The sequence below is a fragment of the Pseudomyrmex gracilis genome, unplaced genomic scaffold (genome assembly GCF_002006095.1).
Source record: "Pseudomyrmex gracilis isolate BER0280 unplaced genomic scaffold, ASM200609v1 scaffold_1, whole genome shotgun sequence".
In the NCBI taxonomy this organism is placed as follows: domain Eukaryota; kingdom Metazoa; phylum Arthropoda; class Insecta; order Hymenoptera; family Formicidae; genus Pseudomyrmex; species Pseudomyrmex gracilis.
Genome location: NW_018020585.1, coordinates 307229 through 321384, shown reverse-complemented (window position 1 = coordinate 321384; position 14156 = coordinate 307229). Strand labels below are relative to the sequence as shown.

Here is a 14156-nt window from a genome sequence, read left to right as displayed (position 1 = left end):
AAAAGAAAAAAATTTGAAACATTTAAAAAGCAACTTTATTATATAGCAGTCATATACAAAAACTATACATATTAGAGGTATACATATACATATAAGTTTCTCTTATACACACCACACGTAATATCAAACATTTTACTTAACAATTCAAGATTTTTTTTCTATTTTGCTATAACTGTTAAATTTAACAAGAGTTGAAGGCACGTTAAAGCTTATTGGGAAAAATTCATTTTAAATATTTTTCTTTCTCATACTCTTTCAAAATTCTTGAAGGAATTAATTCGTGCTTTTTCGTAACATAACGCAAATTTTTCAATTAAGAAATATTCTTTCAATGTACCATTGTTTTTGGAGTGTATGTATTTGAGAAAATAATCAGACTTTGGCAATCTCGCATGTGATATTATCAGAACTCCAAATACCATTGAGAGACGGTTTTACGCTCAATCTGGCATAAGTATGTTTGTGCATGCGCTCCGGATTCAATGTCACGCATTCATTAATTATTTTGCAATAACATCGCATGTCAGAAGGTAAAATTAACAAGTGTGGCTGTTGATCGAAAAACGTATACGATTCCCACAATTCTGTGTCAACGTTTAGATCCTCGGACGGAGGATATACGGGATAGAAACAATTTTGCGCAAGCACGTGATCAGCCAGACGACTGAGCCTATCCATACCCGATATATTTCTGAAAGTATATATTATTTATTAATGTATATTTTATTTTTTCTTCTAATATAGAAGAAAATTATTTCTTAAAAAATATAAAAATATATGAGAAAAGAACATTAATAACTTCTTCACATATAGTTCTCGTGATAAATACTTACGATACTTCTTCTTTGCTGATGTGTTTAATGACATCGATTGACGTAACGCCAATCTTTAAATCTGCGACATCCAATATACAAGGATCCGGCATGAGTTTCAAGTTTTGATAATTTTGTAACAACTTTCGATTAAAGACTGAGTAGGAAGGAGTTGGAAATACAGGCTCGTGATGTGCGTCGCGATTAGAAGCTACTATCACGACATATGTATTGTTTCTGTAATATTAACACTTCATCTACATTCCCCGTATTAACATTAATTGAAAATATATAATCGTATTTCATGTATCTGTGTGTGTATATATATATCAATAAAAAACACTTTTATATTACCTTACAGTCTCCATTATTCTAATGAGAATCTTTTCGAAAGCTTCTTGATACGTATCTTTAATGAGATTATCCTGTATTTCGGGGTGAGTATATTCAAGGAAAGGTCCAATGAGTATTAAAACATGCGGTTCATCCGCTGCAACTTTCTCCATCAAAGTCCACAATGGTGCATAATGCATATTGTTGGATACAGTAAACGGACCTGCTGCAACGAAGATGTTGATTCTCGATTGAATTGTAGGCGTGGGTGCAAATGGTACATATCCCTTTGCGAAAATCTCCTTTACATATAACGTGTCACCCACTGGATTGGTAGCCTCGACTGCGACAATCTGACCAGAGAACACTGAGTACTGTTTCAGATTGCGGAAATCGAGCTCAATCGTATCAGCTGCCGAAACACCGTTTCGTCTTGTGCATCCCTCTAGTAACACCGTGTTCGTCGATTCCTTCTTTGTAATGATGCGACCGACTGTACGGAAGTTCGTCTGAGACACGGTACGCACATTTCTCACGTAACGTAACTCAGTGACGTTATTGTTCGCCGTTGACCATAATTTGAGTAACTTGGTGCCCATAGTATAGCATACGAATGTAAGCAAACGTCCTTGTTTAGATAGAATTTCGTACATATACCTAGCGTCGTTGGGAACATGTGCAAAATTGGATTTTGTAACTTCGACATTATAATCTTCTGCTCGCTTCCAAGACGCGACAGCCTGACCGAAGGAGATAAGAACCTTTTTCGTGTCTGTTATAGTGCGATGACTTTGTGGATTTCTAAACATGTAATATCATAGTCATTTTGCAAAACCGTTTGTTTACACAAACATGTAAAAATTTGCCTGACACAAAAGATAAAAAAATATTTTATCAAGAAATTTATATCTGTGTTTATACTTATATACAGATGTGTAAGTATTCTTAATACTTATGCACATGAATGTGCAATTTTTATTTTTTATAATTTTGTAATTATAGGTACATGTAATTCATTCTGAAATGTAAAATCGTGTAATAGGATCGAGTTACGTGAAAACATTTGCTTACGAATTCTCGACTGACGAAAACGAGCATTTGGAAACTGTTTCCTTATTGGTCTGAGTATCTGGTTCAGTTTCTATCTCTGAAGTTTCTCGTGCGCGCTATAACGAAAAAAAGGGAAATAGACGCATTAATTTTTTCATTACAAATGAACATACATTCGTAGAACAGTCAATGCTATAAGATAAATACAATAATAATTACCGATATATTTAAACGCACACAACAAATCAATCCTAATTTTGCTTAGTCTATATTCACAAATATAAATTACATGTATATACGCGTATATCTTACAACGCAATATGTGTCGTCAGTATATGAAAGTAGATATGTAATATCTCAATTATACACATTCGAAATGCTTCCGACATCAAGACAGATTGCCGTAAACGAGTATGTATCTAGTCACGATTTAATATGCACGTGCACCACATTCATACTCGTTTATGGAATTATTTTTCTCCGTCTAGAATTTGCTGCTTTGAGTGTTCATCGGATGATTATTTCAGAAATTTTTAACTTATATAGAAAATTTTTTTTTTTCCAAGACTGATCTGACATCAAATCGCAAGATGTGAAGACGCGCTTGTTCTCAAGTAAAAGAACATGCTTATTAAATATGCGTGCATCGCTTTATCAAATCTTGTCGATCATTCTACGTGTTGCTATATTCGAACGTGCTTAATGAGTGTGGATCTAGTCACAACTTTATATCGTCCGTGCACTAGACCGCCACTCATTCGGCAAATTCGGAAAATATTGTTCTGCTTGGTTTCTCTTCTCTCCCCTTCTGGAAGGTGGTTGTTCTTTCTTGAAAATAGTTACACATGAGTTCGCTAAATTTACGTTAAGATACGCACGCGACTATACAAAGAGGACAGTCAGTGTTGACAATCGCTATTGTCGACGAATGACTAAGAAAGGTCAACTGCAATTAACCTATTTGTTTTAACGTCCGTTTTATCGCGTATTATTTCAATCGAAGTTTAAAGACGCTTGGTTTTGTGTTTGGAACTATTCGATCTATTTCGTTTCGATCGCTAGTCATGTTTCGATCCTCGGAATGTTTTCAGCGCATGCTCAGTAACGCGTGCATTACGTTACAAGAATCTTTTTCCTTCTTATTCCTCTTATCGGATAAGTGATACAAGCTGTGAAGATTTATTTATGCGATAGCCGAAATATCTTTGTAGTCCTGCTACAAGGACAGTTTAAGTAAAATATCAAAAATGTCCGATAATACCTTTAGTGAAGGTCTTTTGTCTTTTTTTTTTTTGTTCTGAACAACCGGTTTCTACTTGCCTCAATCCTCAAATAATGTTTGAGTGGAGCGTGTGTGCGCGCGCGCGTATATGTATATATACATTCCTGTATGTGTGCGCGCCTGTATTTCCAACATTGATACACATTACCTTCTATCAGTTCTGACATTCAGGTGTATCAAAATATATAACATGAAAATGCCGTGTTGAGATACTTGAACATTTACAAAAAAAACTACATGTTTTTTTGTGAAACAAAATTTTATGAGTAGTTTTTTCGAGTGTTTTGTTCATGCTAGAACGGTTGAGATTCCGTTTAATTACAAAAATTTTTTATTTTTTTATATACACATAAAATAAGAGTTACATAAAAATATAAATACTACATATATTAGTATACATTTTCCAACTGAGACTTTTTTATTTGGTTGTTAAAGTTTCGAAAAATACTCGACTTATAAACGTATACTCTACACAGAATAAGTTAAACTATTGAAAATAAACTTGTACTGAATTACTTACAAGTGTCTCAATCGTTCTAGCGTTGGCTATACAATATTTCATTTTTCTTCTTTTTCTCCGCCCTACAATACTCTCCCTACGTCCATAGATCTCGCGATCCATTGTTCCCAACGGGAAAAATCTCAATTTCAAGATCAATTATACTCGCGCTGCTAGAGAACGAGCTGATGATTGTCCCGATCGACCGTTCGCTCAGACATCCACGAACAATATTGATCTATCCCGAGCAAGTCACGTGGCCACAGCACAAAGAACAGAGATGAAAGAAATGCGCGATGAACCGAAAGCCGTGCGGACGAGGGAAGAGATTGGAACAGTTGTTGTTCAATTGTGCTTAATTGATGGAGAGACACCGACGAACGCGCACGAGGAATTCGCTGGTCAAACGCGATATTGTCTCGCTTTGCGAGACGCGAGTTAGTCGCGTTATTTATCAGCAGGCAAGAGCACGTAGAGACAATTCTCCGGACAATTCTCAACAAGCGATTGAAGAGAAAGCTTACAAACACCATGGTAAACACACGAAAGTCCTACATCATCAGTGAAAGGCTCGCTGAAAAATTTATCTCTTTTCACTCTGTGTCGATTGAAGCAATCAACTTCCAATCGAGTCTTGCTCCAATTTTTTTCATATACACTTATAAAAAAAGAAAAAAGTAGTAAAAATACTTACACACGTCTCGGTAATTTTCAGAACATAAAAAATGTTAATCTTTTTTTTGAGAAGACAATAAGAAAAAAATTTCTTTTAATATATTGAAACGTTAAACTGAATAAACATATTAAAGTACTGAAAAATGCTAAGTATATATGAAACATGTTATTAAATTTCCATTAATTTGTGTAACCTTCAGTAGTGCAACAAATAGAAATTATGAAATATTCCCTATATCAATTTCCTCTTTCCTATGTGCTAAAAACTTATACGCAAAACTGTTTCTACAATTTTCCCGAAGTCAGTTAAATTGATTTTACAATATTGGATGAAACAAAAGTATCACAGAATAGTGCGTCGGGCGCACGCCTTGTCGTAGCCATCGGCGCAACAGGTTGTCGCAACGAACGGCACGATCAACAGGATTTGTCGAAGCAACGGTCGACGCACTCGTGTCCGCGTTCCCTTCTCCCTCTCCTCTTTTTCTTACGAGTGCGCATGCGCCCGCGTGTATTCGCGCGATCACAGGAAAAGCGAGGTTAATCGCTTTGGAATTGATGACTTGTCAATTTCACTTTTACGATCCGTGTTGTGAAATTCCTTGATGAGAAAGAACGCTCGAACGCGGTCGGTAGACAGAAATCACGATAGAAACGGCTTTTTATCATCGGGATTTACTCCTATTCGGTAAGCTTCACTCGCGCCGAAAGCCATCATGGCTGCCGACATTAGCGCTTCTCTCCGCGCTCTTCGTATCACGTAACTGTCGTCGCACGTCGACTTTTTCATCGACACCGGCCGGGAACGTGCTCACCGACGAGACCGAGTTCCGTGCGATCCGCGCGATCACAAAATCGATCAACTCGCTTTTGGAATAAAACAGCGGATAATTTTTCGAAAGATGTATCACTCGCTCAACGGGCCGATTACTCTAACGCAAAGACGCTCACTCGCACTGTCAGACGCCGCGATGGTGGCGTCGCGTCGATGACGCCATCGAGATACCGAGGCTGTGCATCTCTCACTGAAAACGATATCGATATATCTGCGAAAGAAAATCTATCCGAAACGAGTGTTAGCGAATCGCGAAACAACGAGCAAGACCGTGAGACAGCGCGCCGAACTTTGTTCGCATCGAGGAAGCGTACGTGAATGCGCGAACGAGAGCGAGGAACCGAAAGCGACGCACCGGGCGAGTCCTTGAAAACTGAAATCGTGCCCTTCGAGAAAGAAATCTGCTCGGTTTCCGAAGAGAAGAAAGAGGGGAGAGAGAAGAAGAGGACCCTCTCCATTGCTGCTGGAACAGTACGCTTCGTCCTCGTTCCACCAATAGGAACAGGTCGTCCTCTCCCCTCCTACTTTAGCAGAATATCCTTTGTTGAAGAAAGAACAGGGTGGCGCGGTGGAGGTAATCTACCTGGATGATTTTTGTGGCGGGAATTACGGTGTCTCAAAACGAGAGATCCTGCAACGATGCTTCTCTTCTTCTATGCCTTCTCCCTCCCCTTTCCTCTCTTTCTCTTTCACTCTCTCTCCTTCAAGCCCCCAAGGAACGAGATCACCTGTCGGTGAACGGAATGTGCGATGTGTTTCAAAAAATCTCTTGCTTCTCTTTCGATCGGACAAACTTATGCGATACAATATCCCAGCATAACAATTCGCAGATGTTTGAGAAAAATGTAGCCGCGTTATCGTAAAACGAATGTGCCATAGATGTGAACAAGGAACACTGTAGACTCTAGGACCTGACGCAAAAAATGCGAGACAGTGTTGCCAGAATGACATAAATGATAAATAATCAACATGGTTGTGTACTCGCATACTAAGGTATCTATCAGAACAATGCCGTTTCCTTTTGATATTCTTGAAAGAATTTTTCCAATTCTTTTTACCAAGAAAAACAGCATTGCTTCGACAGATAGGCTATGAGATAGATGACATTTATATTGTTTTGCTAACACTGCTTTCTTGCGTTCAATAATTTGAATAAAACTATTATCAAAAACTATTTTCTCTTTTTTCTACATAGATATATATATATATATATATATATATATGTATACATATATATGTTTTATAGATGAAGTAGATTTTACTTCCAGATAATTTACAATATATTTAAAAGAGTAAAAATTTCAAATTCAGATATTTTAATAAAAAGAGTAAACATTTAAAAGTAAAAGCAGTCTTTAAAAGAACAATTTTTTGTAATGTAATAAATTGCATATTACTAAAATACTTCGATTATAAATTTTATATATATATATATATATGTATTGTTTTATATAAAACTTATAAGATACTAATTTAAGTGTTACTTGACATATTTTATATTTACTTATATATAAAATTTACTGTAAAAAAATAAAAACAAACTCACCTTTGGTGATAGATGATCAGTACAGCCATATATGCTAAGTATATCGTCACTGTCACTATAATATTTACATGTAAGGAATTATATATTTATTGAAGATTTCATATTAGTAAATTTAACTCTCAAAATAATTTCAAAATTTTATAAAATATTAAAGGATACAGGAAAGATGTGCTTTCAATAAATTCTTTATCTACTGTTTGTTTTTGATTTGTATTGTTTTCTTTAGATATATCATGTGACTTGTTTTTTAATATTATATTTTCCATTTTAATAAGACTTTCAAGAGTAGGATCAATGTCATCATTATTGTTAATGCAAAAAGTAAGCCACATTTCTGTAAACTTTTCCACATCTACATTGTAAGAATCACAAAGTCCCAAACCTGTGTGCATCACATATTTAAATATTACTATAATCAAATCTGATAAATTACATGTTTAACTTTTCATATTCTTATTGTCCTTCAGTTTAAAAGTAAGGTTATATAAACGCAAAGAGAATACATTTCAAATATCTTTACATTTTTATAAATATTTGTTGAAAAAAATAAAATTATCTTTATAATACAAGATATCTACACTTTTTGACAGGTTTTTTTTTTATATTGTTTGAAAGTAAAAGCATAACTAAGGATAAAACAGAAGCGTTTTGAGAGAGATTTATCTTCGATCTTTTAAGATACTTCAATAAAAAAAAATTCTCACATTTATCAAGAATGACGTCACTTTTGACTTTACAACCTAAATCTTGAAATAACTTGGATAAAGACTGTTTTTCTTCCATCTTATTTGATATAAAAGAAATCACAAATCTGAAACACTCGCTTCCACACTGCCACAACCGTTCTAACCTGCTTTACTGACTTCTTGCCGCCAAAACTCTCGAGATATTCAATTCAGTATCGATATCCACTAGGCAAATGTGTTTTCTGGGAACTTTTCACAACAATTATTCTTTATCCCTATAGAAAGTTTTGTGTGTACACACACACGAATGGTATATAACTTGATATATATATTACAAAAGAATTAACAAAAGCTACACAAATTAATTAAACAGAAATAAATCTATTATTGCAAATCTGAAGCTGAAACAAATGATGATAAAGAAAACATCAATCTCATTTATAAATATTTCAACCTGTTTTATCTGTACATATATTATTATAATAAACAATTATCTCTGTATATTTTTCATATAAACTCACATTTGTTAAACTTTAAATACATTTTTTCATTCTTCCGGATAGCTATATAACTTATCGGAATTAATTTCACTCGGAATAATTCGGAATAATTTTATCGTTTTGCTTTTTTCTTATCTTTTCAAAACAAAAAGAAAAACTAACACAAATCGAAATTATTCCGTGGAGTGGAATAGATTCCAAAAAATTACGTAATAGCTACCCTACACAATTTATGCTAAATATATAATCCAAGTGTAGTCTGAATATAAAAACCTATAAACGTACAAATTACCTTTTAATAGTCTTATTTTTCGTTCTTAGTTATTACTTTTAAATATATAATATTTAATAATTTGTAATATTTGATAATTTAAATATACGAAAAAAAACTTGGACAAGAATAAGATTTGAAATCAGACAAAATATTTAGCGCAATAAAATTGTGTCAGTTCAGAATGTATCAATTATTTTTAGAAATTATAATATAGACTAGCCTATTAATTTAGTAGTCTTAGTACAAAATTACGGCTTTTGAAAGTTCTAATTTGAGTTTTTTTGGGGGACTTTTGAGTACCAAGTCGAGTTATCAACTGAAGAGAGACAAAATATTGCGTTACTTATATAACGCAACTATATATGTATATAATCAAACTAAAGTTGAAATTGGATTAGAGGGCCTACCTTCAAACCAACTCTCAGTTGTTCTAACAGGTCCTTTTATATTTTTTGAAGGTAAAAATATAGGTAATATGAGTAAATATACAAGATCAAAACCACCACCGGAAGTGTTATGCTATTGCACAGTGCAAAATATATAAAAATTGAAAAAAGAGAAAATCTTACGTATTGTATAACATAAAAAAGAACATATGAAGAAAAGTTGGAATTTTTCTTCACATGTTACTTTTCTTGGAATTTTTAACACTTTTAATAATCGGAACCTGACATAAGAACTCGTATTCATTAGTTAGTGATAAAATGATGTTTGTCCTTGTGCCAAAGCTCTATCAGGGTTTGAGATGTGTTTGAACTCGGAAATCTGTCTATCCACGATTGAATGAGTCCCGCGAATGTTGGTTCGTAACTTTTCAGTACTACATTATTAGAATTGGAACCTGAAATACATAGAAAAATTTGATGTATGAAAACTAATATAAGATATATCTCTCTTTTTTCTTTTACATTCAAATAATTTAACAAAAAATCCAATATAAAACACACATTTTGCTCTTATTACAAACCTTCAATAAATGTGTTTGATTGAACAAATATCTTCCTTGGTTCTTTGCGAGCTAGGATTATGTTTCTCCAGCGAGCCCATGGATACGGTCCGTCATTAGGTACTTCACTGTATCTTTCGTACATTTTCTTAGCCGACTCTACATCTCCCATGCTCTTGTAAACTTGCAATTTTAAGAGGAAATCACCAATAGCTTTTTTACCAACAGTGGCGAGTTTGCTGCGATCGACGGTCAACCGAAGATTCGTTCCTTCTTCAGTTTCAACGACGTTCACAAAGTTTTCACCTGCTTCCAAACACACCCTAAGCAAAACATAGCGAGCTTGAGAATGAGCTTGCGACCACGTTCCAGTAGATGGTTGATACATTTCAAAAGCCTTTGCAAAACCAGTCCACAATAGAGATAACCAGTTTACATATGTTATGTCGCTTGCTACCTGTCCTTCGTGGCCAAATATACGCAACACTTCGTTTTCCAAGCTCAAATAAAGACCAACAGCCTCTGCTCTGCATTCCTCATATGAGGATCCCATTGCGCCGAACTTGGAGTCGTAAGTTTCGCCTTTCAAGAAGAACTTATCTATGTTACCGCCGGTTAGAGGATTCTTCATATTTTCACGGTCAAAATTGTAAGTATTCGGACCTGTCTGTTTTAATAATTTACCAGTTCCATGACCTAGAAGTTCGTGCAAACCTACTTGTACCTCAAAGCTGATTGTTCTATACTTCTGCATTAATTCTTGATCAGCTTCAGACAGAAACGCGATTCCACGAACATCTTTCATATGTGCGGGTATAACGTTCCCTAAAGATACATTTTTAAAACCCTCAGCCTGTCTGATCTCATCATAATTCGGGATATTTATTCCCGACGGTATACCAGAACCCGCGAATGTTACAACATCCAAAGAAGTGAAATCCGGTCTCAAAAATGTATCCTTTTCAAAATCCTTGCTCCACGGTAGTTTAGGAATAAATTCTTCAGCTCTATTGACCAATGTCGCGAATTTTTCGGACATTATTCTATTCACCACTGCTACGAAACCTTCAAACTCTCCACGTTGTCCAGCAGGGTCTCTATATGTTTCTATAAAACCAATGTAAGTTTCGATAGCCGGTCCTTTATCCTTAATCCACAAACGAGAACCATTTTTGTGATCTTCCAATGATCCCGTTCTGAAATGATCAATGTATTTAGCCAGCATATCTTTTTCGATCTGATTAGATGCATGTTCTTTAGCTTTTACAAGGTTTTCTACAACATCCACCAGAAGTTTGCTGTAATCGCCCCGTGTAATCTTAAATTTGGCATTCTGAAATGTTTCTTCAGGTAGCGTTACTCTAGGATCATCTGAAGTTTCCACTGATGCCAATCTGATTTCGTACACATCGACTTTACCATCGCTTAGTGCAAGATCATTAACGGTTGTCTTAAAACATCTAGCATTATAGGATTCTAATCCTTTGTGTTCCATGAATGCATTGACTTTATCTCCATCTTCTTTGGTACAATTTGCAGAGAAATAAGTTGTGATACCTTTATTTCTAAATCCCAATGCTTTCTCATTGTCGTCCAAAGAATATAGAGTATGGGATATTTTATCCAATATATCTTGTATTTCTGCTGAATTATTGTTGTAAGCTTTTGAAACTTTCACTATTGTCTCAAATGCAGTTTTGGGGAGATTTGGGATGATTTTAGTATCGCCCATAGATTTATAGTTGCCTGAATTTGAAAATACACCACAAGAATAAACTAAAAAAGCCTGAAAAAATATAATAGGTGCATAAATAAATTTACTTGTCACAATGCTTGCTTATCTATTAGATTAAATTGTTACTGCCTATTCGAAGGACTCCGCAGTTTTCTTATGGAAATTAGATTTTGGTGAAATTGATTGAACGTTTAATACAAGATATCGTCCCGATTAAAAGAGTACGAAATCCGAAAATGGCTAGTTTAGTTTCCGAGATACGACAAGTTGGATGATGTCATCTACTTATTGAGATATTACCATTTACTAATTGAGTGTGTGTAGAATATCTACTGCTTAGAAGCATAGAAATAAAAGATTAAGATGAGACTGCGTGTATTTGAGAACAGTATGAGATTGAAGGGTTACGTACGATGAGTGCGGGTAATACGACCAACTGGATGATATGACCAATTTAGGACTGAGTACACAGATGAACTTTGGCCAGTGTGTTTCTCAGGATAATTGAAGATGAAAACAGAGTATACAGGATAGCTACATGTAAATGCCTGTTTGTGTGAACAGATAACTATAAATATGAAAAACAGAGTTACATCAATCTACTCGGTACTGTAAAAACATTAATTTTGAGTTTTTTGGTTATCTGACGCAGTTTAGTTAAATTTTAAAATCTTTGTCTATTTGTTAAAACACTCGGTCCTAAGTTGATCACATTATCCGCATTCACCATACATAGCACTTTAATCTCGTACTGTTCTCAGTTTCATTCTTGCCAAGTCTCATCTTAATATTTCATTTCTATCCATGTTTTTCAGTCAATAGTTTTCATATCCTGCGCACACTCGATCAGTAGGTGGCAATATTCCAACTTCTGATTCGTCATATTCTGAAAATTAGCCACTTTAAGGACTTTGTGCCCATTGGACTTTTGACTACATTATATTAAATATTTAGTCAATTTCACCAAAACCCAAATTCTATAAGAAAACTGCAAGATTCTTTTACTACTTTATTTAATAAATAAATTTTAGACAAATGAGATATAGTGTGCAAAATAAAATATCTTACAGTAAACTCATCTTCTGTGACATTGGCACGTAGTGAGGAATCTTTCAACTCATTGATAGGTTCGGCAATATAAATTTTGTGCAATAATGCAAATATCAATGGAGATTCTGGTGATGTTTGTATTAATACTATCAGTCCTCCGTGCCATGCTGCTTGACTCAAATAATGAACATACAATTTTTCCTCTTGTGTCAAAGCTTTAAGAGCAACATCACAATCCAAGGTAACAATAGGTTGATTGTTGGGTAATATATGCAAACTAGTGTCTATATTCATTGCTGAATATGCTTGTTTTACACTGAAACATTAATTTAACATTATCTATTAATATATAAATTTATATTACATGTGTATGTATTAGATCTTCACCAATTATATAATAAGATAAAATTTTTTTAAATTATCAAATAAGCAAACACAAGTTTTAAACTCAGATTGAAATAACATTCATCATAATTAGCAAACAAGTTTTTAGACTCCAGTTTAAAATAATAATTATTGTAAACTCAGCATTTGTACTTAATAACATAAATAAAATTATGCATGTCTTGCATCATGGCTCTATATCACATAATTCAACTTCAAAATTTTTAGAATACATGTGAATCTGTTTACGTTATTAAGTATATTTGTATGTACATGTTTAAAAAACAAATGTTAACTTTTGTACACTTTTATTTTATTAATTAATAAATATTTCTTTATAAAACACATGCTCTCTTCAGATTTGTTTTGATATAATAGCAATAATTAAAAATTTTGATATTTAAAAAATACATTTTAACACACCACGAACATATTTTGCAGTTGAAATTTTTGACTTGTATACTTAAGCGAGGGATGACTTTCGTATGATTTGTTCTGCGAGTGATGTATGACGTTGAAAACTGCGATATTTTACAATCGATGTTAACGATTAACTTAACTACATTCAAAGCTCGCAATTGTAACATATTTATTGACACTTTCATCACTGAAAATTAGAAGCATTAAATTGTGATATCAATAAGTGAGACTGAGAGTAAAAAGAGAATGTGTGTGTGTGTGTGTGTGTAACAACGTAATAAATTATTTTAACTTTGTCTAAATAACAAACAAATTTATAGATATCGATTGATCAGTGTGTAGCAGCACGAGAAAAGTGTATGGTATAAAATACAGGGAACGTTGATCACTCCAAACATTAAAAGTCACCAATCAAGTGTCATATAGTTAGCATGAAAATGTGATTAGAGAACATGAGTTTTACTTCTGTAAAGTTTTATATATGCTTACCAAAAATCGATCACACAAGTAAAAGCAAAAATACCGCGGAAAGAAGATACAGAGCTTATCGCAACAAGTTTTATTTTACAATGTACATCGAGGAAGATAAGATAAATTTTTGTAAACGGTTTAAAAAAAGATGCACCAGACAGATACTAGATGATCACGTGAATACCTCCTGTTACTAGGCGGACGCTTTTCGAACGAACAGAGCGCCCGTACCTGATATGTTTCTAATTTCAGATTTCAAGTAGCTTATGGAAAATAAGTGCCATCTAGGTATGATCAAGAAACTACCGCCGCTAGATAGCACCTGCTGTCCAACAATTTAATCTATTTCAACACGATTGGTCGAATGGTAGGTACCGCAGCGCCACGGTGCGCACGCGACCACGATAGACCATATTTAATTCCTCGGGAATCTCGGATATATGAGACTGCGAGAAAAATCAACAGAAAACAGCGATACGTCGCACGTCATCGTGCTCGCACGTACATGTTGGCGTGCACGCTGACTCACCCGCATCGCTCTGACCTGCGTGCGCGGTGAAAGCGCAATGTATAAGCGAGAAAAAATAGCGGAGCGTCGTTCCGTCGCGCGCCCCGCGGATTTTTCCTGGACCCGCGCGCGAGATTTTATTCTGCGCAT

At 34.5% G+C, this 14156-nt stretch overlaps 2 protein-coding genes across 4 annotated transcripts; both read right to left on the bottom strand.

The window, feature by feature from the left end:
• Positions 1-37: 37 nt before the first annotated feature.
• Positions 38-8059, bottom strand: LOC109853147 (DNA polymerase alpha subunit B). 2 transcript variants are annotated; one of them, XM_020424975.1, is made up of 7 exons: positions 7737-8059; positions 7192-7414; positions 7033-7087; positions 2217-2311; positions 1167-1946; positions 834-1049; positions 38-691 (listed from the first exon to the last, which is right to left on the bottom strand). In XM_020424975.1, exons 1-7 carry the CDS (start codon positions 7813-7815, stop codon positions 373-375), a joined length of 1767 nt encoding a protein of 588 aa, XP_020280564.1. In that variant the 5' UTR covers positions 7816-8059; the 3' UTR covers positions 38-372. The 2 variants fall into 2 exon arrangements, with proteins under 2 accessions (XP_020280564.1, XP_020280570.1); XM_020424981.1 differs by lacking the exons at positions 7033-7087; positions 7192-7414; positions 7737-8059 and adding exons at positions 3998-4550; positions 4671-4742.
• A 533-nt stretch (positions 8060-8592) lies between these two features.
• Positions 8593-13754, bottom strand: LOC109853134 (dipeptidyl peptidase 3). Of its 2 annotated transcripts, XM_020424955.1 has the most exons (5): positions 13517-13754; positions 13031-13214; positions 12242-12539; positions 9460-11224; positions 8593-9333 (listed from the first exon to the last, which is right to left on the bottom strand). In XM_020424955.1, the coding sequence occupies exons 2-5, from the start codon at positions 13210-13212 to the stop codon at positions 9182-9184; spliced, it is 2397 nt and encodes a 798-aa protein (XP_020280544.1). In that variant the 5' UTR covers positions 13213-13214; positions 13517-13754; the 3' UTR covers positions 8593-9181. The 2 variants fall into 2 exon arrangements, with proteins under 2 accessions (XP_020280544.1, XP_020280552.1); XM_020424963.1 differs by lacking the exon at positions 13031-13214 and having other exon boundaries at positions 8596-9333; positions 13517-13749.
• Positions 13755-14156: the final 402 nt, after the last annotated feature.